Source organism: Leucoraja erinacea, chromosome 34, assembly GCF_028641065.1.
Source record: "Leucoraja erinacea ecotype New England chromosome 34, Leri_hhj_1, whole genome shotgun sequence".
Lineage (NCBI taxonomy): Eukaryota > Metazoa > Chordata > Chondrichthyes > Rajiformes > Rajidae > Leucoraja > Leucoraja erinaceus.
Window position 1 is genome coordinate 13,126,832 of NC_073410.1, and position 23,165 is coordinate 13,149,996.

The following is a 23,165-nucleotide window of genomic DNA, read 5'->3' on the forward strand; positions in this document are numbered from 1 at the left end:
CATTATATTAATCAGCAATGTTCAGTACAAGTTGGCCAAAATTCCCTGATTGTTGGCTTACCAACACCGTCGATGAGAGAACTAATCAAGAGAGATGAAGATTCTACCACCTCGATCCATGGGCCCCCACGCTAGGCCCAAGCCCCCAATAGTAGGCCTGAGGCTCCTGTGCAGGGCCCAGGCTCAAGGCCCTAACACTAGGCCCATATACTGAGTTGGATGATCAGCTATGATAATATTGAATGGTGTTGCAGGCTTGAAGGGCCGAATGGCCTACTCCTGCACCTATTTTCTATGTTCTATGTTTCTATAGTCAGTAGCAATGAAGCTGTGTGGCAGGATAAATAGTGTAGGAAGGAATTGCAGATGCTGTTTTAATCCGAAGATATAGACACAAAAAGCTGGAGTAACTCAACCTTAACATCTTCTTAATATCGTCAAGTTTACTAGGGTGACCTGGTCCATTATCTAAGATAAGCAACAATTTAAAGCCAAGATTTTATTTTACACAAAGTTGGTTACATGCAAGGATGACACAGGGAAAGCCACTGCTATGATTTCATCTTAAATCTTCACACATTCGATGTTTTGCCACTTCCTCTTTTGTGGCTTTGTAGTTTTGGCCATGCATTGAGGAGCGGCTTAATTGATATTTTTCAGGCTTGTGAGTCCTGAATCTTACAAGTTGAGGCACATGCCTCTTCCTTTTGCATTTTGAAACATTTTGCTATTCAGAACTGGCGTACTTATAATGGGTCTTCTCCATTACACTAGTGAAGCTCACCTTTCACCCAAATTCACTCAGGTTTAGTATTAGAGCTTCTCCTTTGCTACAGATATTTGCCTACACACAATGTTAACATTATGCAACTGCCAAATACATTTAATATTTTTTAAATTTCAATCCATGTGGCCATTCAAATGTTAAATCCTTTGTATTCAACAATTTAGATTGAATTTCCGTGCCTGTTAAATGACACACAATCTTATCCCATTGTAGTTCATTCAGAAGCCACTAATATTGTTGTTTGGATTAAAGATAGAATCACTATAATAATAATAATAATAATAATCTTATTTATATAGCACATTTTTAGTCAACTTGCATTGACCCCAAAGTGCTTCACATAATTACATTACAATTTACACACAGGCAAAGGTGGGTGAAGTGTCTTGCCCCAAGGACAGTATGCACTCCAAGCGGGATTCGAACCGGCTACCTTCCGGTCGCCAGCCGAACACTTAGCCCATTGTGCCATCTGTCGTCCCACTATCATATAATCACTAAGATTCTCTGCTGACCTTGGTTTGGTTTTAGGTCCCAAATGTATAACTACCTATCATCTCTGAAGGTCCTTGTGAAATTGATACTGCAATCTCTCAATAACCTCATGAAATGAAATATCGTTTATTTTGCATGATGTCAAAAGGTCTGCTTCTGCTAATAACAGCACTAGTATCTGAGCCCCTTTGCCTCTAAGCAAGTCTGTTTTCCTATGTCCTTGAATGGCCTCATTATGAAGATCTAATCCTTAACCCTCATCTATAATCTCCATTACGTTGCTTGGCCTGAAGAACATCTAAATTGCTTGGCCTGAAGAACATCGTCGTCATCATTTCCACATAAAACTGAAGGTTTCACTGTTTTATCATAACACTGAGATCCTTGATCTAATTTTAGTTTAGTTTAGAGATACAGCGCAGAAACAGGCACTTCGGCACACCGAGTCCACACTGACCAGCGAAACCCGCACATTAACACAATCCTCCACACACTGTGGATCAATTTACACTTACACCAAGCCAATTTACCTTTGTGCTTGTACGTCTTTGGAGTGTATTAGGTCCAGGCTGTCTTCATCCACTTTTCCACTTTATAGGGTATAAGGAATGGCATCCTTGACTTTATTAGCACGAGGATTGAACATAAGAACAGGGAGGACATGGCAGTGGTTGAGGCAGGTACTATTGCAATGTGTAAGAAATTATTAGACAGGTACATAAATAGGATACTTTTAGAGGCGATATGGGCCAAACGCAGGCAGGTGGGATGAGTTTAGATGGAACATATTAGTTGATATCGGCAAGTTGGGGTGAAGGGCCTATTTTCACACTGCATTACTCTATTTACAAAGTTAACCTCGCCAATCCCCATGTGTTACTTATTTGTTGTCTGAAGAAGGGTTTCGGCCCGAAACGTTGCCTATTTCCTTCGCTCCATAGATGCTGCTGCACCCGCTGAGTTTCTCCCGCATTTTTGTGTACCTTTTATTTCTTCAGTGTTCAAGCCTGAGCTTGAGACCAGCCATTTCAAGTCTGTTCAAAATTACTCAAGCCTCACCCTACCACGCATGTCAAATCGCTCGTTGCATTAGGTCCCAAGTCTCCTGGGGAATAAAGTGAGGATGATGCAGAGTAATAGGCCGGAACCACGGCGAGTTCCAAAAGGTTTGTCTGTTTTATTCAAGGTTCTTCTCAGACCGCACGTGTACACCACAAAGCACACGTGATCCAATACAATGTCATTATATGCTTATACAATACTGTACAGATGTAGTTCAAAGGCTGCTAGCCTTAACAAACAGGAGAGAGGTATGGCAGCAGAGAAGTTTATTAAAGAAATTCCAGAGTTGGAGTCTAGATAGTTGAAGGAATGACAGCCAAAAATAGGACAGATGAAATTGGAGATTTAGTAGAGATTATGGAGTCAGAGGAGGTTATAGTGCTATGAAGAGGTGACAGGTTAGTGAAGCTTTTTATCAAAGCAGCCGATACAGAATCTATATCAAATGTAATGATTTTTTTTTTAAAGTTATCATCACAGTTAAAATGTGGATGTTTAACCATCCAATTACATCAGCCAGTGCTAAAAACATCTCAAAGTTCAAAATTCCGACACATATTCAAAATGGTTGTCGACTGTTGCCAAAAATATATAATTCATTTTGTTATAAAAATCAAATCTTTATTACAAAAATTAACTTCCAGATAAATGTTTCAAAAAATACCAATGGAAATGACAAGCTTGGTCCTCTCAGGTTGGTTCCTGCAGTAGTGTTTTGATTGCTTCAAGAATCTGAGACATTTCAGTTGTCATTTTACATCAAACAGTAATGCTCCATAGATGTCCTGAACGCTTGGATATTTTTTTTTTTTAATGCTGTTTTAAAGATAAAGTTTTCGAGATGGCAAAATATGTGGACCTGCCTGTTCACGGTTTGAAGTCTAGATCATTGCCACAGCCTCCTGGGTGCAGTTGATGTGTGTGCCTGGGATTCTGTTGCTGTCTGCTTTACAGTGGCTCTTTTGGGCTTCCTTTGTCAGCATTTCAAGAAGGGTGTTCTGAGTAATAGAGCCAAACTCCACTGCGAATGTCCCGTAGAAAATGAGGATAACAATTGTGAAGACCCATTCACAAATGGCCGCAGCATGCTGGAGATTTGAGCTCTCCTGAACGAAGAAGACCCCACCTTAGGAGCTTGTTAAGGAGCTATTGATGGGATATAGAAACAAAGAATTGCAAATGCTGGCTTATACAAAGTGCTGGAGAAACTCAGCAGGTCAGTCGGCATCTGCGGGGTAAATGGATAGATGACGTTTTGGGCAGGATCCTTCTTCACTCTGTGCCAAAGACAGACACAAATTCTGGAGTTATGCCCCCGTCCCACTTAGGAAACCTGAACGGAAATCTCTGGAGAGTTTGCGCCCCACCCAAGGTTTCAGTGCGGTTCCCGGAGGTTGCAGGTGGTTGCCGGAGGTTGCAGGTAGTGGAAGCAGGTAGGGAGACTGACAAAAACCTCCGGGAACCGCACGGAAACCTTGGGTGGGGCGCAAAGTCTCCAGAGGTTTCCGTTCAGGTTTCCTAAGTGGGACAGGGGCATGACTCACCCGGTCAGGCAACAACACTGGAGAAAAAGGACGGGTGACACAAGGTGCTGGAGTAACTCAGTGGGTCAGGCAACATCTCTGGAGAGACACAAAGTGAAGAAGGATACTGGCCCAATATGTCAACTATCCATTTTGTGCAAAGATGCCGCCTAACCCACTGAACACTTTGTGTCTACAAGTATGTATATATGTTATAGAAAAGATTGCATAATGGGGTTGCCTTCACACTGAATTTCTTTTTTTTTTTTTGAATTTCTGAATTTCTAAGTTGAATTTTTTATCTATCTATATATATATAAAACTCAAATCAGTCCGCCTGCAGTACGGATCCCTTCCTGCCTTTCGATTCGTTGACGGCTGCTCCTTCCTCAGCTTCCAACACACTTCGAAACAATGTTGCAAGACAGGAACACTGAACTTTTCACTGCTGCAGCAGGGAGGGATTTTTTTTAAAGAGGCAGGGCAGTGCTGGAATCTTACTTTTGAGAACGGCTTCAGTTCCATTGGAGGAGACGGGTGCATGGTGGAATATTGGGTTGGGGGATCACACCATTGGGGGAGCAGACCCAACGGGTCTGCACTTGGTCTAGTATTACTTAAAATCACACAGCAGACTATTTTTTTGTAGATATTGAACTATGGCTTGGACTCTTAAACTGATTTGCAAAAATGGTAACCAGACCTCCAGTTGGTGCTCCACCCCTAGAATAACCTTGACAGGCTTTGACAGAATGTAGAGCTAGGTCAGAAGCTCTGCCTCCTGTCAAAACTGTACAAAGGAATTTAAATTTTAAATACAAACCATTACAATTGAAATAAATGATTAAAAAAACTAAAAAAGTTAAACTTAAATAAAATACTTTTTACATTGACTTAAATTACATTTAAAAAAAAATGTAAATGACTTATTTATTCTCCTAACCTGATGGCTCACTAGCTACATTGAAATCAAGCCTGAAGGTCTGCTGAGAACTGAAATTAAAGCTTTGAGGATTTTCAATTAAATGCCTGCAGAGATATGTTAGGTGTAAAGTTATGAGAACAAAAGTCTTTGTGAAGTTAAAAAAATAATAATTTTGTTAAAGAGCAAATAGAACAAAATGTCAATGAATTGAGAGTCAGGACAGTCTAGAAATAAACGGGGCAATGTGGATTAAAGGACAATAGAAGATATAACATTGTGTAGTAATAAGCTCAGTAAGACAATAGACAATAGGTGCAGGAGTAGGCCATTCGGCCCTTCGAGCCAGCATCGCCATTCAATGTGATCATGGCTGATCATCCCCAATCACTACCCCACCCCGTTCCTGCCTTCCCCCCATATCCCCTGACTCCGCTATTTTTAAGAGCCCCATCTAGCTCTCTCTTGAAAGCATCCAGAGAACCGGCCTCCTCCACTGCCCTCTGAGGTGTAATATGGAGTAATTGGTGTAGTATAGGCTCAGATTTGGCAGTGGCTTAGAGGAATGTGTCTATGGTTGGCAGAAGTAGTACAGTTACTCGGAGCACGTGTTTTAAAGAAGAGCTCTGCGGAAAGGATACTAAGGACAAGGTTGATGAAGGCCACAATGGTCAGAACAGCACGACAGTGTCCTATCCGATAGTCCAGCGAATTCTTTGCAATCTTGTAGGTGATGACAGACTGGAAGCAGATGAACAGCATACTACTGGGAAATCCCACCCCTGCACCAACATAGTGCAGGACTCTAGCATTGTCAACCTACAGACACAAGAAAAGGCAGCGGTGAAATAGATGCCATCTTCTTTCAATTGTTTTTCCCTGATTAGACCAATGTTATCTCTGATTAAAGCAGCAACTCTTACTTTGTTATCAAACTACACAGAAGCATCATTTTTTAAACTCGCATTATCTGTTTCACTAATTGAAAACTAACTCATGACTTTATATTCTGCCATAAAGAAACATTTTTGAAAGAGCCAAACAATGTAAGATGCATTTGATGCAGAGTGAAGATTGAAGCAAGTGGTACTTCACCAGTAGCGGAAGCAAGTGGATTATTAGCAAATCATATGGGCGTCCACAGTGGGGCAGTGGTAGAGTTGCTGCTTTACATCGCTTGCAGCGCCGGAGACCCGGGTTCGATCCCGACCACGGGTGCTGACTGTAGGGAGTTTTTACGTTCTCCCCGTGAGTTTTCTACTCGATCTCCCAAACTCCAAAGGCGTACAGGTATGTAGGTTAAATGGTTTGGTGTATGTGTAAATTGTCCCTCGTATGGGTGGGATTGTGTTAAAGGCCTGTCCCACTTGGGCGTCATATGTGCGTCATTTACGCAACATCATTTATGCTTCAAGACACACAACGCGAGTGTCGTGGTGCGCACATGATGTGCGCATGGTGTGCATTACGCGCTCATTGTGCGTGGTGACGTAGGCAGTGTCACGGGGTCGTGTGCGGCGCCCCAAGGATTTTGGAATTCACAAAATCTTCGCACGCCACCTGCGTGACTCGCAAATGATGCCCTTTAGTGTGCGGGGATCGCTGGTCGGTGCGGACTCGGTGGGCCGAAGGACCCGTTTCTGCACCTTATCTCCAAACTAAACTAAATATTTTGCACTTTATATTACACGTATACACACCTAGTCAACACCTCTGGGAGGTAGAGATGGACAATAGAAACAACTTGCATTTGTGCAGTTTGCCTAAAGATGCCATGTCAGATTATCAAGAAGCAAGGAAGCATCTATCAGGAGGACCTTGGCAATTGATGGTGTGTAACTCACATTTAAATAACACTTTGAACATGGAGCATTGACACAGGAGTAATATTAAAGCACAGTTTAGAAACACGTTAAGACTGATGATCAAAAGTTAAGGTAAAATATTGGGTATTAAGAACTAATTGAAAGAAGAGATAGGAAGAAAGGTAGACATGGTTTGGAATAAGGAATAAAGGGGTAGGGAAATGAAAAGTCCTGGTTTTATGCTCTCGATAGCAAAATATGTTTTTGTCAACAATTAAGCAATTAAAATTGAAGAGACAGGAAGAGAAAAATAATGAAGATATCCCAAAGACAATAGGTGCAGGAGAGGCCATTCTGCCCATCAGCGTAGTACAATATTATGGAATGGAATTCTTTATTGTCACATGTGACAGAGCAGAGTGAGACTCTTTGCTTGCATACCCAAGGTATGCAAATAGCGGCCACCTATGGGACTGACTAAGTTGCTGACTGGTACCAATATCTTCCAGACACAAAATGCTGGAGTAACTCAGCGAGACAGGCAGCATCTCTGGATAGAAGGAATGTGTGATGTTTCAGGTTGAGACCCTTCTTCAGACCAAACATGGGTCTCGACCCAAAACAACACCCATTCCTTCGATCCAGAGATGCTGCTGCACCCGCTGAGTTACTCCGACATTTTGTGTACCTTCGATCTTCCAGCATCTGCAGTTCCATCCTACACACTCGTCTAAAAATAAATATCAGAAAACGTTCCTTCAATGTCTGGGAGTCCTGACTCCACTTTCCGTTCAGGGAATGAAATTCAAAACTTTATTCCTTGTCGGCAATACCCCTCTAGTACATCTACCAATCGTAATAAGCCCCACTAATCCACTCTCCAACAAATGAACATCCCAGTGGTTTTGCATCTCAGATAGTTTTGCCGAGCTCCCCTCTGCTCACCGGCCGGCCCCTGGTTCCTGCCCACCCTTCCACTACAGTTCCTGCACAACTTTCTGCTCACTGGGGCCCTGGTTTTCATGCACCCTTCCTACTCTGGAGCCCCACATTTCCCATTCACCGGGGCCGAATTTCCACACATTTTTCCAAGTCACCGGCTCCCCACTCTCTGAGTTCCTTTCTTACTCACCACAGCTGCGGTTCCTGGGCTCCTTTCCCAATTATCTGGCCCATCCTTCGCACAAAACATCGCCAATCACTGGGGCCCTAGTTCCCACACACCATTCCTCACCATTGGTGCTCACAAGATCTTAGTTCCCACACACTATTGCTACTCACTAGTGCCTTAGTGCCCACACGCTATTGCTACTAGTGCCCTAGTGCCCACACACCATTGCACTCACTAGTCACCCTAGTGCCCCTCACAAGGGCCCTAGTGCTCACACACCATTCATTAGTGACTTCCTGGACACTAGTGCCCTATTGCCACACACCATTGCTACACACTAGTGCCCTATTGCCCACACACCACACAAGTGCCCTGGTTCCCAATGCTCCTTTCCCACTCCCTGCGGCCTCTGTTCCCACACACCCTTCCCACTCAGAGGGGTTCCTGGTTTCTGTGCTTCTTTAAACTTACCTGGTTCATTAGATACTGTGTACCCATCTGAAAAAAAAGTCAATTACAAATATGCTGGGATAATAATAGAGATGACATTGAATAGTTCAGGACATTTGCTGGACTGTCACCACAGAAGCCCTGAGCATCCAAAATTGTCTGAGTGTGTTTGTATTTTAAATCTATCCCCTCTCATCATAAATGTCCCTTCCGCCAAAGCATTTGGGTTACCTATTTTAGTTTTTTATACCACTTCAATAAAATCTTCTATTGTAAAGGAATTTCAAATCGTTTGCAGAATGAAGAGGCAATTAGGACATGTGGCCATGTTTAGATGAAGTATCTTAATGGAGGGGAGAGAGGTAGGTACCCATAAGGAGAGCATTCTAGATAGGCACAAAGTGCTGGAGTAACTCAGCGGGACAGGCAGCATCTCTGGAGAGAAGGAATGGGTGACGGTTCAGGTTGAGATCCTCCTTCAGGGTCAACACAAAACGTCACCCATTCTTTCTCTCCACACATGCTGCCTGTCCCACTGAGTTACTCCAGCATTTTGCGTCGATCTTCGGTTTAAACCAGCATCTGCCGTTCCTTCCTACACGTTCCAGATTGAGGGATGATTCATGTTCAGTGGTCATGCAGCATCTATGGAAAGAGAAACATATTCCAGGTAAAAAAGTCCACAAGAGTTCATGTTAACTCTATTTCTCCATCGACAGATACTGCCTCAAATGCTGAGTGTTTCCAGGTTACCAGGATGGATTCACAATCACGCCGTGTAGAAACAGGCTTCTGGGCCTAGCTTGGTAATGCCTTCCATCAACAACCCATTCATACTAATCCCAGTTACAAGCATGTGGTCCATATATCCTATGTTTAGCTTAGTTGAGAGAGACAGTGTGGAAACAGGCCCTTCGGCCCATCGAACCCACGGCGATCAGCGATCACAGATTATAGGGCGGCACAATGGTAGAGTTGCTACCTTACAGTGCAAGAGACCCGGGTTCAATCCTGAGTACTGGTGCTCTCTGTACGGAGTTTGCACGTTCTCCCCGTGACCATGTGGCTTTCCTCCAGATGCTCTGGTTTCCCCCCCACACTCCAAAGACGTACAGGTTTGTAGGTTAATTGGCTTCAGCAAATTGTCCGTAGTTCCATCCTACACACTGGGGACAATTTACAGGAGCCAATTAGCCTGCAAAAACCTGTACGTCTTTGAAATGTGGGAGGAAACCAGAGCACCCAGGGAACACCCACGCGGTCACGGGGAGAACGTACAAACTCCACACAGACAGCACCCATAGTCCGCATTGTCCATCTTCAAATCCAGTGTTAAAACGCATTTGTACTCCCTGGCTTTTGACCATGCCTGAGGCTTTGCTTCTGTTTTTGGTGTTTTTGATGTTTCTTTATTTTACATGTCTTTTCCTACTATTTCTTTTGATTGTTATTTTTGGTGTGTATTAACTTTTTTGTCAATGGTTAGTGATGTACAGCACTTTGTTGCAGCTATGTTTGTTTTTAAAGTGCTCTATAAATAAAATTATTATTATTATTATTATTATTATTGAACGTGGGTCTCAGGTGCTGTAAGGCAGCAACTCTACCGCTGCGCCACTGTGCCACCCCATGGTGACAATTCAGGTGCTCATCCGAATACTTTCTTAAGTGATGTAAGAGTTCTTGCTCCACCTCCCGCTCAGGCAGGCGGAGCATTCCTGATCACAACATAGGAGGAAAAATAATCACCTGATTTGCTGTGAACCTGTTACCCGATTGTGGGAGTGATAGAAACTCATTGACGAGGAGCACTACACAGCAATCTTTTAACAGCAGAGGGCAATGTTAACCAGCTCAACCTATGTGGTTCAAACTGATACAAAAGTGAAAAGCACAGCAAGGTCAATGATTATTACTATAGTATCGACATGAAATGTATCCCATGTGTAGCTAGAAGTTGAAACAAGTAACATTTATAATCTACAGAAGGAATGCATGGGAAGTCCAGCTCTACAAACCTCAAAGTAGCAAACATGCTGAGCACACAAATAAACAAACACTCCAAGTACATTTCACACCAACAGCAAGAAATCTGACCAGATTGAGACCCCTGTCCCACGGTACGAGTTCATTCCAAGAGCTCTCCCGAGTTTGCCCTGATTCGAACTCGGAGATTTACGGTAACGGCCACTCGTCGGTACTCGGGGTTCTCGTGGATATTTTTCAACAGGTTGAAAAATCTTCACGAGTCTTCCCGTGCTTACCTGCCGTTAGCGAGTCTTCCCGAGTACCTGCCGTTAGCGTTACGAGCCGCTAAGAGACGTCCCCGAGCTCCGACGTAACCGCTACGTTCATTCTCCGTGCTTACCACGAGTTTGATCATTTTTAAACTCGGGAGAGCTCTTGGAATTAACTCGTACCGTGGGACAGGGCTTTTATAAGCATGGATCGGTCCCGTTGAGATTGACCTGGTATCCTTTGGGTGTCTGTGGAAAAGAAATCAGTGCCTGCATGTTTCCAAGTGTCCACATATATGCGATTGAGGATTCTGAAGTGAAATATCAGTTCCGATCATTTGCCTGTTCATTTCAGTTTAGTTTATTGTCACGTGTGCAGAGGTAGCTAGATAAAAGCTTGTGTTGTGTGCTATCCAGTCAGCAGAAAGACAATACATGATTACCATCTGGTCATTACAGTGTACAGATACATGATAAAGGAATAACGTTTGGTGCAAGGTTAAACCTGCAATGATAGTCGGAGCGTCACCAATGAGGTAGAAAGCAGTTCAGCAGAGAGTTGCTGCCTTCCAGTGGCAGCGACCCAGTTTTGATCCTGACTACGGGTGCAATCTGTACGGAGTTTGTACTTTCTCGCTGTGACCGCATGGGTTTTCTCCAGGTGCTCTGGTTTTCTCCAACCATCTGAAGACGTGCAGGTGTGCAAGTTAATTTGCTTCTGTAAATTGTCCCTAACGTGTAGGATAGTGCTAGTGTACGTGGATCGCTGGTCGGTGCAGACCCGATGGGCTGAAGGGCCTCCTTCCACACTGTATCTCTAAACTAAACTAAACTAAGCTTAGGCTAGAATCATTAAGAATTTGGAAAAAATAGATCAAGGTCAAATAATATAATCTAACAGTATACTAATTGTTGTCCGCAATATCCCAAACATGGGGAAAGGAATTGCATTTAAAACCTGTGCAATAGTTGCATGTTCAATCCAGCACTCCAATGAATCCATGAGCTATTGAATCATGGAGCTGTATTAGATTTCAATGAGTTTGTGTGAAATACTGACAACCAAAACCCATCTTTATTATATGGAAGATAGACACAAAATGCTGGAGTAACTCAGAGGGACAGGCGGCATCTCTGGAGAGAAGGAACGGATGACATTTCGGGGTGAGACAGACTGAGAGTCAGGGGAGAGGGAAATTAGAGATATGGAAGGGTACAAAGAGCATGTTAGGTGTGAAAGGGACATCAAACTGTCAGTAGACACAACATGCTGGAGTAACTCATCAGGGCAGGCAGCATCTCTAGAGAGAAGGCATGGCTGATGCTTCTTCAGACTGAAGAAGGGTCTCGACCCAAAACGTCACCCATTCCTTCTCCCCAGAGATGCTGAGCTTCTCCAGCATTTTGTGTCTATCAAGTAAGATTATTGTTGTATGTATCATTACCGTATGTGCACCTTTACTGTAGGAGCTTCAAGCACTCTGGTGTACATACAGAGAGGGAGACATAGAGATACGGGATGGCAAGGTGTGAAAACACAGATCAAAGTGGAGGATGGTCAAGGAAAATGGAGAATGGTTCATCATTAGCTGAGGGGAAGATGATAATGAGGCATACAATCAGTAAAATCAGCAGGACAGTGAAACTCGCCAGAGAGCAAGGATGGGGGAGGGTCGGAGAGAGAGGAAAAGCAAGGGTTACTTAATGTTAGAGAAATCAATATTATATGACTTCCTTTCCAAAGCACACTTTCAAATACCACAATTAACTATGCACGACTAGCTTCATGCTCTTTACCAGGAAGAGTAAATTTCACAATCATTTGACCAAGACCAAATAAAAACTCCATATAATCTTTTGGATGAATCCTTTGATCTTCTATAAAGTAACACAAGTTAGAGACACAGCCCGTTCTCTTATGTCCAGCCAGCAGATACCAATCTGTCCAAACAGCCATCCCTTTGTTCTGCCTACAAGATTTTATCTTTCAGTTCCAACAGCAAGACGGGGAATAATTTTCACTTCCCAGCGCTCAAAGTTACAGAGTCCTGTTTTGAGAAAGGACGCAAACTGCTTGGAGAGGTCATCGGCTATCAAATCTACACCCACAAAATGGTGCAGATGCTGAAAGTCTGAACGTGATACACCAAATGGTGGAAATGCATTTAGTCAGGCAGGGCTTGCGGCCAGTGAAACATTTCAAGTCACTGAAGATAGACACAAAATGCTGGAGTAACTCAGCGGGACAGGCAGCATCTCTGGAGAGAAGAAATGGGTGATGTTTCGGGTCAAGACCCTTCTTCAGACCCTTCATCAGTCTGAAGAAGGGTCTCAACCTGAAACGCCACCCATTCCTTCTCTCCAGAGATGCTGCGTGCCACTGAATTACTCCAGCTTTTTGTATCTATCTTCGGTTTAAACCCTCAGCATCAGTTCCTTCCCACACATTTCAATTCATTGATCTTTTGGCAGAATCAGAACTGCAATACAAGACTGAACCTGATATCAGTTGTGATTCATCTGCACTGACAAGTATGAACTCATCTTTCTCAGCTCTATTAATTTCAGTTTATTGCCTGAAAATAACCTGATAGTGAGCAGCATGCACCTGTGTGGCAGTGAAGTGCCCTTCGAGCCAGCATCACCATTCAATATGATCATGGCTGATCACCTAAAATCAGTACCCCATTCCTGCTTTTTACCCATAACCCTTGATTCCTTTAGCCCTAAGAGCTAAATCTAACTCTCTCTTGAAAGCATCCAGAGAAAAGGCCTCCACTGCCTTCTGTGGCAGAGAATTCCACAGAATCGCAACTCCCTGGGTGAAAAAGTTTTTCCTCATCTCAGTCCTAAATGGTCTCCCCTTTATTCTTAAACTGTGACCCCTGGTTCTGTATTGAGCTGTCCAGATGAGTTGGCACTTGATGAGGATGAAATGGGACAAAGAAGAGGTAAAACTGCTGGATCTGTGAGATGCATTCGCTGCATATTTGAGCAACTCAAAGCCAATTGCTTTCTCAATATCGCAAAGTAATTTGGATACGTTGAACAAGTCATTACAAAAGTACAATGTAGCACAGGATGAAGTTATTTTTTGTAACGGGTTAATGGTGAAGTACACAATGACACCATTGTTCACTAGCCTTGCCATGCTGGATCACTCGATGTAGGAACTATTCACTGACCTGAGTTTGACAAGGCTACAACTTGGACCAGATTCATTATGAATCACTTTCTTTCAGTGGCAATGTTTGTATTCAATTGTTACATTGGTGTTCTATTTAAACAGACTGAGCTGAACGTGGAACTCATGAATCCAACCTTACCACAGGAAGGAGATATAGAAGCATTAAAAGTAAAACATCTCGCTTCAGAGACAGCACCTACCTCCAAGCCATCAGATATTTGAATTTGCACTAATCACTTTGCACTTTCTTTTGCACTTGCACTTACGCTTAATATGACGCTGCTGGGTACTGTCCTTCCTGTATATATTGTCCTTTGTACGGTATTGTCTGTATTATTTATTGTGGTGTATGTGGTGGTTATATTGTACTGTGTTGTATCTGTCTGAGAGCGAACCAAGACACATTCCTATCAACTTGTTGACATGGCAATACATTTCTTGAATCTTGAATCTTGAATCTTGAAAAGCATTAGCTCATCCAAATCAAACAACCAGAGTCGGGGTTTTACTTGCACCTATTTGGAGTAGCAGTATTCGGTGGGAAAGGAAATACTGTAGGCCCACTTGCCACAAAGAGTTTGAACATACATGAGACTAACAGAAAATCTCTCTCATTCTCTACTTGAACTGTGTTCACAAGCTGCCCGTTCAGTATTGACTGTTGCCCTTGGTACCTTTAAGGCATGTGCTTACCTTCTTGGCTTGTGAAAAGATCCCCTGTGTTCAAATCACAGAGAATTATGAGGAACAGATGCTTGGCTACAGACTTGCGACTGCTGTAGAACAGCTAGCTGCGTTATTTTAGTGCTGCAGCCACTTCTGACTCGGAGCAAATACTATCAGCTGACATTGCTATTGCTGGGAAAGGAATTGCAATAAAGTACATTATATTCAATAGGACAGTAACACACACACACACACTCGCACTCGCACTCGCACTCGCAATCTCGCACACGCACACACACACACACACACTCACAGACACACACACCCTCACATACACACACACTCACTCACACACACACTCACACACACAGACACACACACACACACTCACCCACACACACACAGAAATGTGGTGGCACAATGGCACAGCGGTAGAGTTGCTGCCTTAAGCCCCTGTCCCACTTAGGAAACCTGAACGGAAACCTCTGGAGACTTTGCGCCCCACCCAAGGTTTCCGTGCGGTTCCCGGAGGTTTTTGTCAGTCTCCCGACCTGCTTCCACTACCTACAACCTCCAGCAACCACCTGCAACCTCCGGGAACCGCACGGAAACCTTGGGTGGGGCGCAAAGTCTCCAGAGGTTTCCGTTCAGGTTTCCTAAGTGGGACAGGGGCATTACAGCACCAGAGAAGTGGGTTCGATCCTAACTACAGGTGCTGCCTGTATGAAGCTTCTACGTTCTCCCTGTGACAGTGTGAGTTTTCTCCAGGCGCTCCGCTTTCCTCACACACTCCAATGACGTACAGGTCAGTTGGTTAATTGGCTTCTGTACATTGTAAATTGCCCCTAGTGTACAGGATAGTGCTAGTGTCACGGCTGATCGCTGCTCGGCATGGTCGCAGTGTAGCCAAAGCGTCCGTTTCCATGCTATATCCTTAAAGTCTAACGAAAGGGTTACTTATTTAAATCCTGCAGTGTGTACATTGATTTTGAAGAGGGAATTTATATTTATACTGTATTGCTCTCTTCCCTGTGACCCCATCCCTGGTCCATGTCTCCCTATGTTTTCTTTCACAGCTTAAAGGAATGCATGCTGTTAATGATTTACTTTGTGCCATTAAAGGAATGGATGCATTTCTTGACCGCTCCATGAATCAAGATGTCGTTACGTAGCTATTTATTCAGAAACACAGTTAATTCTATTAACTAGGAAAGCACGACTATTTGTTACAACACAGTGAAATACCAAAACCACAATGGAAATAAATGAACAAGTATGGTCATTTCTTGATGATATTGGTTAGAGATAAATGTAGGTCTTAAATATGTTGCCATTCAGATTAAATATGGTGCCATTCTTTTACTAGTAAAAGATCTGCATGCTTCATTAATAATAATCCAGTTTTGAAATATTTCTAACAATAATAAGGATCAACTGGCCCTTTAATCCAGGTGGGCTATTTCATCGCATGACTTGCATCAATTCTGCTATCCCACACTATTCCATGTCCCTTGGTGCCCAAGAACTTATCACCGTCAGTCTTGACTATGATTGAGCTAATCCAGCCCCAAGGAGAGAAAATATCAAAGATTCACTGTTGACTGAAATTTGTACACTATGATTTCTTACTTTTAGACTATTTGCTCTGGGGATGTGAGTAAGAAAGAACTGCAGATGCTGGTTTAAATCGAAGGTAGATATAAAATGCTGGAATGACTCAGCGGGTGAGGCAGCATCTCTGGAGAAAAGGAATGATCAACGTTTCAGGTCAAGACTGAAGAAGGGTCTCGACCTGAAACGTCGCCAGTTCCTTTTCTCCAGAGATGCTGCCTCGCCCGCTCAGTTACTCCAGCATTATGCGTCTGCTTGCTCTGGGGATATAGTCTCTCAGCAGCACCCTTGCCTGGTCTTTTAAGATTTTTTGTGCCTTTCTGAGATTATCTCTTATTCTCTGAAACTCCGAGATGATATGAGCCCATTCCTGTCAACTTTGCCCCATAGTAATGTGCAGGAATGGTTTGTCAGGAACTGAATGGATAACCCACGGTTTTTAAGAGTTTTAAAGGCCCCGGTTGGGTGTCATTTGCGCTTAACACAGGTGGCGCGTGAAGATTTTGTGAATCCCAAAATCCTGGGGCGCCGCGCGCGACCTTGCATCACTACCTACGTCACCACGTGCTATGGGCGCATAATGCACGCCATGCGCTTCGTACGGCGTAAATGACGTGCAAATGGCGCCCACGTGGGACAGGCTCTTCAGTCATATCTCGGAGTTAGGAGGTTGTGGTTACGTTCCAGACACTTGAGCATAATCATACATAAGGTCATAAGTGATAGGCGTAGAATTAAGCCATTCGGCCCATCAAGTCTACTCTGCCACTCAATCATGGCTGATCTATCTCTCCCTCCTAACCCCATTCTCCTTCCTTCTCCCCATAACATCTAACACCTGTACTAACCAAGAATTTATCTATCTTTGCCTTAAAAATATCCACTGACTTGGACTCCACAGCCGTCTGTGGCAAATTCCTTTCTTCTTCCCACCCCCCACCTCCACATCAGTCTGAAGAAGGGTCTCGACCTGAAACATCACCTATTCCTTCGCTCCATAGGTGCTGCCTCACCCGCTGAGTTTCTGCAGCCTTTTTGTCTAACTGCAAACATGAAAATACTTTCCTGCTATTCTTCTCAGCCCACGAGTCACTTATCAATCTTGGTTTACTTTTATATTTTAGATTAGATTATTTAATGACCACACAGTCAAGCTGGTGGAATTCAGGTTCAGTACAGGGTGTTATACAGTAGGCTGATTCCCGTCAAACATAACATAAAAACTTAAAAACACAACAGCAAACAGTAATAAGTAACAGTAATTTTTTTTTTTTTTTTTTTTTTTTCAATTTAATTGTCATTGTCAGTGTACAGTACAGAACAACGAAATAATAGTAAATTGTCTCTGTACTAAAGAAAAAAATACAACTGAAATGAAAATTAAATTGAAAAAAAAAAAAAAAAAAAAAAAAAAAAGTACATGCACGAGGTGGCTATGTGATGTTGTCATAGGGTGTTCAGAATTCGAATTGCATATGGATAGAAACTGTTTTTAAATCGTGATGTTTTGGCAGGCAGTGAGCTGTAGCTCCTTCCTGACGGCAACAGGTGAAAGATGTGGTGAGCTGGGTGGGAGGGATCAGAAATGATTTTCTTCACCCTGGACACGGACCGTTTGAGATTGAGTGATTCTATTGATGGGAGGGGAGTGCTGATTTGGATGCTTTGTTAACAATACGCTGTAGTTTATTACGGGAGTGAGTGTCTAAACTGCTGTACCAGACTGTTATAGATGAAGTGAGCATGCTTTGGATGATGGCTGTGTAAAATCGGATTAGGAGATGTTTCCTCACTCTGAACTTCTTTACCTGAAAGTTTCCCACAATGATGAGGCCAGCGGCACAACTCCAACACGTGACCAGCGCTGCAGTGTTCAGCAGGGACTTCTGGTGTCTCTCCATCACCTGTGCATAGCGCAGTAAACCCAGCAACATCACTGAAACAAAAGGACATTGGGCCACATTGGCGCATTAGTTTGCAGTATTTCAAATGGCAAATGACAAGATTAAAGAGGAACCTGCTTGCTATCCACCAAGGAACTGTTGCAGTTCTCTCCATCCTCCAGGCTTGGACCACGCAGACACTTTCCAGCAGTTCACAATATGGGTCCAAATTCTGAGATTTGGGCTTTTGAGAAGTACAGTACTTGAAAAAATGTTCATTTCCAAGTACTTCTCAAAAGCCCAAATCTCAGAAAGCCTTGATCGCTTGGCAATATTGGATAAATCCAGCTATGACATGCTTTGTTTTCAATCCATACACCTTGAAACCTTTTTCAAATATACCTCTTTATATACACAGTTACATTCTCAAAGGCCCATTGTCATTCATTACCCCCCAAACTAAATATTCTTCCGGGGATTTCTTTAAGCTCTGCTTGATAAGAATCTATTCATTGGGAAAAATATAATGGCATATTTTCTGGTCCTGAATCCAAATGTACTTGCTCCATAAGTGGCTATGGCGAACATATGAATTGGCAAGGTTAAAAAAAATAGAACGGAATGGAAAAGAATAGAATACTTTATTGTCACATGTGACAAGGCACAGTGAAATTCTTTGCTTGTATTGAATAAAATGGATGTTGAAATTATTTTTTAAAATGGAGTCCTATTAGGAAGCCTTAAACAAAAAACTTAGTTGAACATAGAAACATAGACGCATAGAAAATAGGTGCAAGACTTGGCCCTTCGATCCAGCACCGCCATTCAATGTGATCATGGCTGATCATCCAAAATCAGTACCCCATTTCTGCTTTCTCCCCATATCCCTTGATTCCGATAGCCCCGAGAGCTACATCTAAAGGGCCTGTCCCACTTTTATGACTTAATTCACGACCTTTTTTACTCGTGGACATTTTTCATCCTGCTAGAAAAACGCCCCGACCTACTTGATGCCACGAGTACCTACGACTAGGATCACGACCTACTACGACCTACCTACGCCCTCCTACAACCTCCTACGACCCCCTACGACCTCGTGACGACCATGCTGCGATATGAGTCAAGAGTAAACTCAACAGATGTCATGAATTAGGTCGTGAAAGTGGGACACAGACCCTTAACTCTCTCCTGAAAACATCCAGTGAATTGGCCTCCACTGCCTTCTGTGGCAGAGAATTCCACAGATTCACAACTCTATGGGTGAAAAAGTGTTCCCTCATCTCAGTCCTAAATGGCCTACCCCTTAATCTTAAACTGTGACCCCTGGTTCTGGACTCCCCCAACATCGAGACCCAACATTTTCCTGCATCTAGCCTGTCCAATCCCTAAAGAACATACAATCCCTCCCCATAACTCAAGTCCACCATCCCAGGCAACATCTTTGTGATTCTTTTTTGCACCCTCTCTATTTTAATCGTTCCAGCAGTGTGGCAAGCAGAACTACACACAATATTCCAAGTGCAGCCTAACCAATATTCTGTACAACTGTAACGCAACATCCAAACCCTTCATTAATGCCTCAGCTGATCGGCATCGGATTCATAAAACCTCTCCATCAGCCCGCCTAGCTACAGTATATTGCCATTATCCAGGAACTATGTGCCCGTTAGACTATTCAGCATTTCTGTTCAGCAGCACTCCCCAAGGGCCCTGCCATACACTGTGTATGTTCTGCCCTGGTTAGACCCATTCCCTTAACCCCTTTCCCAGTTGGTCTACATCCAGTTGTAACCTCAAACAACCTCCTTCACTGTCTACGGCACAAGTTCGTTTTCAATAGGGATGAAAATGGGGAACCAAGAGACTACCTCTAACAGGGACAGTCCAGTTGACCTTTAATGAGGATAGGTGCCAGCTCATTAAGCTGCTTTATCGATGTGAAAAAGGGTAAAGGATTTAAACATCTGTGAGTCGTGTGGGTGAGCAGGGAAAGAGTGGGAAACAGGATGATAAAGTCTCTCTTACATAGCTTACATGTTACATGTCCTATGTATATGCAACTAGACTCACTCCCCACAAATTACATTAGAGGGGTAGGATTTTCATTAGCTTCTGTTTAGCAATTCCTATCTGTGACAGAGAGATTTTTTTATAGAGGCTTGAGACTCCTTATTAACCTACTGGTGGTCCAAACTGTCACTTCAACCAGAGGGAGAGGTCAGAGGATGGTACATAGACGTTTTCCTTAACGCATGAATTTCGTAAAATCACACGATTGTAGCTTTGTGCCAGCACAAAACCTCATAGTCTGTGGAGGATCCTGTTAGAGGATCATAATCCATTAGTCTCTCATAAATTCATAAGTTATAGGAGCAGAATTAGACCATTTGGCCCATCGAGTCTACACAGCCATTTAATCATGGCTGATCTTTCTTTCCCTCTCAACCCCATTCTCCTGCCTTCTCCCCATATCTTGACACCCGTACTAATCACTAACCAGTACTCCGCATTGCCCTGTAGCCAGTGCCTGAAAATTGCCTTTGAAAAGTGCAGATTTGCAGAGAGGAGGTTCAACAACTCATCAACTGGTGTGATATCAACAACCTTCAACTCAATGTCAACAAAACAAAAGAAATAACTTTGGACTTCAGGAAGAAACAGACAACACACACCCCACTCACCATCAATGGCAGTGCAGTGGAGTCTGTGAAAAGCACCAAGTTCCTGGGAGTGCACATCACAGATGATCAGACATGGTCCACCAACGCCATCTCCCTAGTCAAGAAGGCACAGCAACGCCTCCACTTCCTTCGACGGATGAGGAGAGCTGACCTCCCCCCTTCTGCCCTCACGACTTTTTACAGGGGTGCCATTGAGAGCATTCTTACCAGCAGTCTCTCAGTCTGGTATGGCAGTTGCTCTGCTGCTGACCAGAAGGCCCTACAGAGAGTGGTGAGGACAGCGGAGAAGATCACCAGATCACCCCAACCAGCAATCCAGGACCTATACCCATCTCGCTGTCGCAAGAGAGCAAGCAATATCATCAAAGACACCACCCACCCAGCACACAAACTGTTCACCCTCCTACCTTCCGGTAAGCGCTACCGCAGCATGCGGAGCAAAACCACCAGATTCAAAAACAGCTTTTTCCCTCAGGCCATCAGACTACTCAACACACTTAAGAAAATTCCATGAACAGTACCCAAACAAAGACAACAAACTGTGAAAATAACTTTGGCTCAATGTCTCCAGTATGAAATTTGCACTTTTTCTATATTGCACCTTTCATTGTTGCACCCTGTGTAAAATACCTCAAAGTTTTTGCTACATTTTGGCATACTGTGAATATTTTAATATTTTAAATAATGTATGTCTATTGTCTATTTTTATTGGTATGTTCTGTGTTTTTAATATTACTTGCACATTTGGAGTATGGGGAAACGTAATTTCAATCCTCTGTGTAACTACTGTTGCATAATTGAATTGACAATAAAGTTTACTTTGACTTTGACTTTGACTTTGATTGATTTGTTTTCCTATTACCAATGGCGGTAAGCTTCAGATAATAATGTCTCTATGTTTAAAAGAAACCTCCTCACAGCCCCATATATCTTTAACTCAAAAGTTAAAGCTGTGCCTCCTGGCTGTAAACTGCCTGCAAGTGGAACAGCTTCCCTGTTTGAACAAGTTTTGGACTTGTACGCCTCTTTCAAATCTCCTCTCAACTTTTTCTCCAAGGGGAGTAATCCCTGTCCAATCTTCACCCCTGGATTTTAGGAAATAAAATGAAGAGAAAAAATCCCAGGGCTGTTTGATTAAACCTTGCACCACAATTTCCCAATTTGTTTTCTGGGGTATGGGAGGAAAGTGCAGGAAACTGGAGAATATGCAAACTTCATGCAGACAGCATTGAAGGTCACAATTAAAGTGGGTCTGGAGCTGTGAGACAGATACACTTACTGCAGCGCCACTTTAGAGATCACCCAACTTTGGATTGTTAGTTCCATATTGTACACAATAAACGAAGGAACATTGTTTTCACATGGCAAATAAGTTGAGCAAATGATACAGTCACTCACCCTTCATTCCATCGTACTTTAATGCACGACTTACCCATGAAAGAACCAATATTGCAGATCAAGCTGAAGAGACAGCTCTCGGGAGGGAGGGTGCCACATTTACTGCAGGGAGAGAGGGGGGGAGGGAAGGGAGACAGAGAGAGAAACGGTCTGAACAAAAGCAAACATCACGCAAACAAAAGCATGAACTTTCAACTGAACTCGTCAAGGCAAATATACATGAGGAATTTAATGCATTAATGGCAAGAGGCCAGAATGACAGCAAGACTGCGACTTATTTTGAAAGTTAAGTCTTTTAAACTACAGTTGGGATATCTGGTATTACAGAATGCCTGACCTTCCAATTGCTAGCTTATACAGTGTCTATACATACTACGGTAAGCCACTGAATCATGAAATAGAGTCATAGAGTCATACAGCATGAAAACAGGCCCATCGGCCCAACTTGCCCATGCTGACCAACCTGCTCCATCCACATTAGTCCCCACCTGCCCAAACTTGGCCCATATCCCTCTAAACCTTTCCTGTCCATGTACCTGTCCAAATATCTCCTAAATGCTTTGATAGTACCTGCCCCAATCACCTCCTCAGGCAGCTCTTTCCGCATACCCACCACCCTTTATGTATAACCATATAACAATTACAGCACGGAAACAGGCCATCTCGGCCCTTCTAATCCATGCCGAACACTTACTCTCACCTAGTCCCATCCACCTGCACTCAGACCATAACCCTCCATTCCTTTCCCGTCCATAAATCTATTCCTTTCCCGTCCAATATCATGTCCTCTTGTTTGAATCTTCCCCACTCTCAATGGAAAAAGCTTATCCACGTCAACTCTGTCTATCCCTCTCATAATTTTAAAGACCTCTATCAAGTCCCCCCTTAACCTTCTGTGCTCCAAAGACCTACCTTGTTCACCCTTTCTCTATATCTTAGGTGCTGAAACCCAGGCAACATTCTAGTAAATCTCCTCTGTACTCTCTCTATTCTGTTGACATCTTTCCTATAATTTGACGACCAAAATTGTACACCATACTTCAGAATTGGCCTCACCAATGCCTTGTACAATTTTAACATTACATCCCAGCTTCTATACTCAATGCTCTGATTTATAAAGTTACCCCTCAAGTTCTTATTAAATATTTCTCTGCTTACATTAAATCTATGTCTTCTGTTTCTCAATTCCCCTACTCTGGGCAAAAGTCTCTGTGCATTAACCTGATCTATGCCCCACATGATCTTGTACACCTCTGTAAGATCACCGCTCATCCTCCTGCGCTCCAAGGAATAAAGTCTCATCAATCACCAAACTCTTGATCGAGTTCGCGAGTCTCACTGTCCACA

At 43.2% G+C, this 23,165-nt stretch overlaps 1 protein-coding gene across 2 annotated transcripts in view; it reads right to left on the reverse strand.

Moving 5' to 3' along the window:
- Window positions 1-2,416: 2,416 nt before the first annotated feature.
- LOC129713016 (transmembrane protein 150A-like) overlaps window positions 2,417-23,165 on the reverse strand; it is a 61,860-nt gene continuing 41,111 nt past the window's right edge. For both annotated transcript variants that reach the window (XM_055661864.1, XM_055661863.1), the window contains 4 exons: window positions 21,853-21,920; window positions 17,665-17,792; window positions 5,431-5,608; window positions 2,417-3,470 (listed from right to left, as the gene is read on the reverse strand). In XM_055661864.1, the coding sequence (XP_055517839.1) occupies window positions 3,226-3,470; window positions 5,431-5,608; window positions 17,665-17,792; window positions 21,853-21,920 (619 nt within the window). In that variant the 3' untranslated portion in view covers window positions 2,417-3,225. The remainder of the gene's footprint in view (window positions 3,471-5,430; window positions 5,609-17,664; window positions 17,793-21,852; window positions 21,921-23,165) is intronic.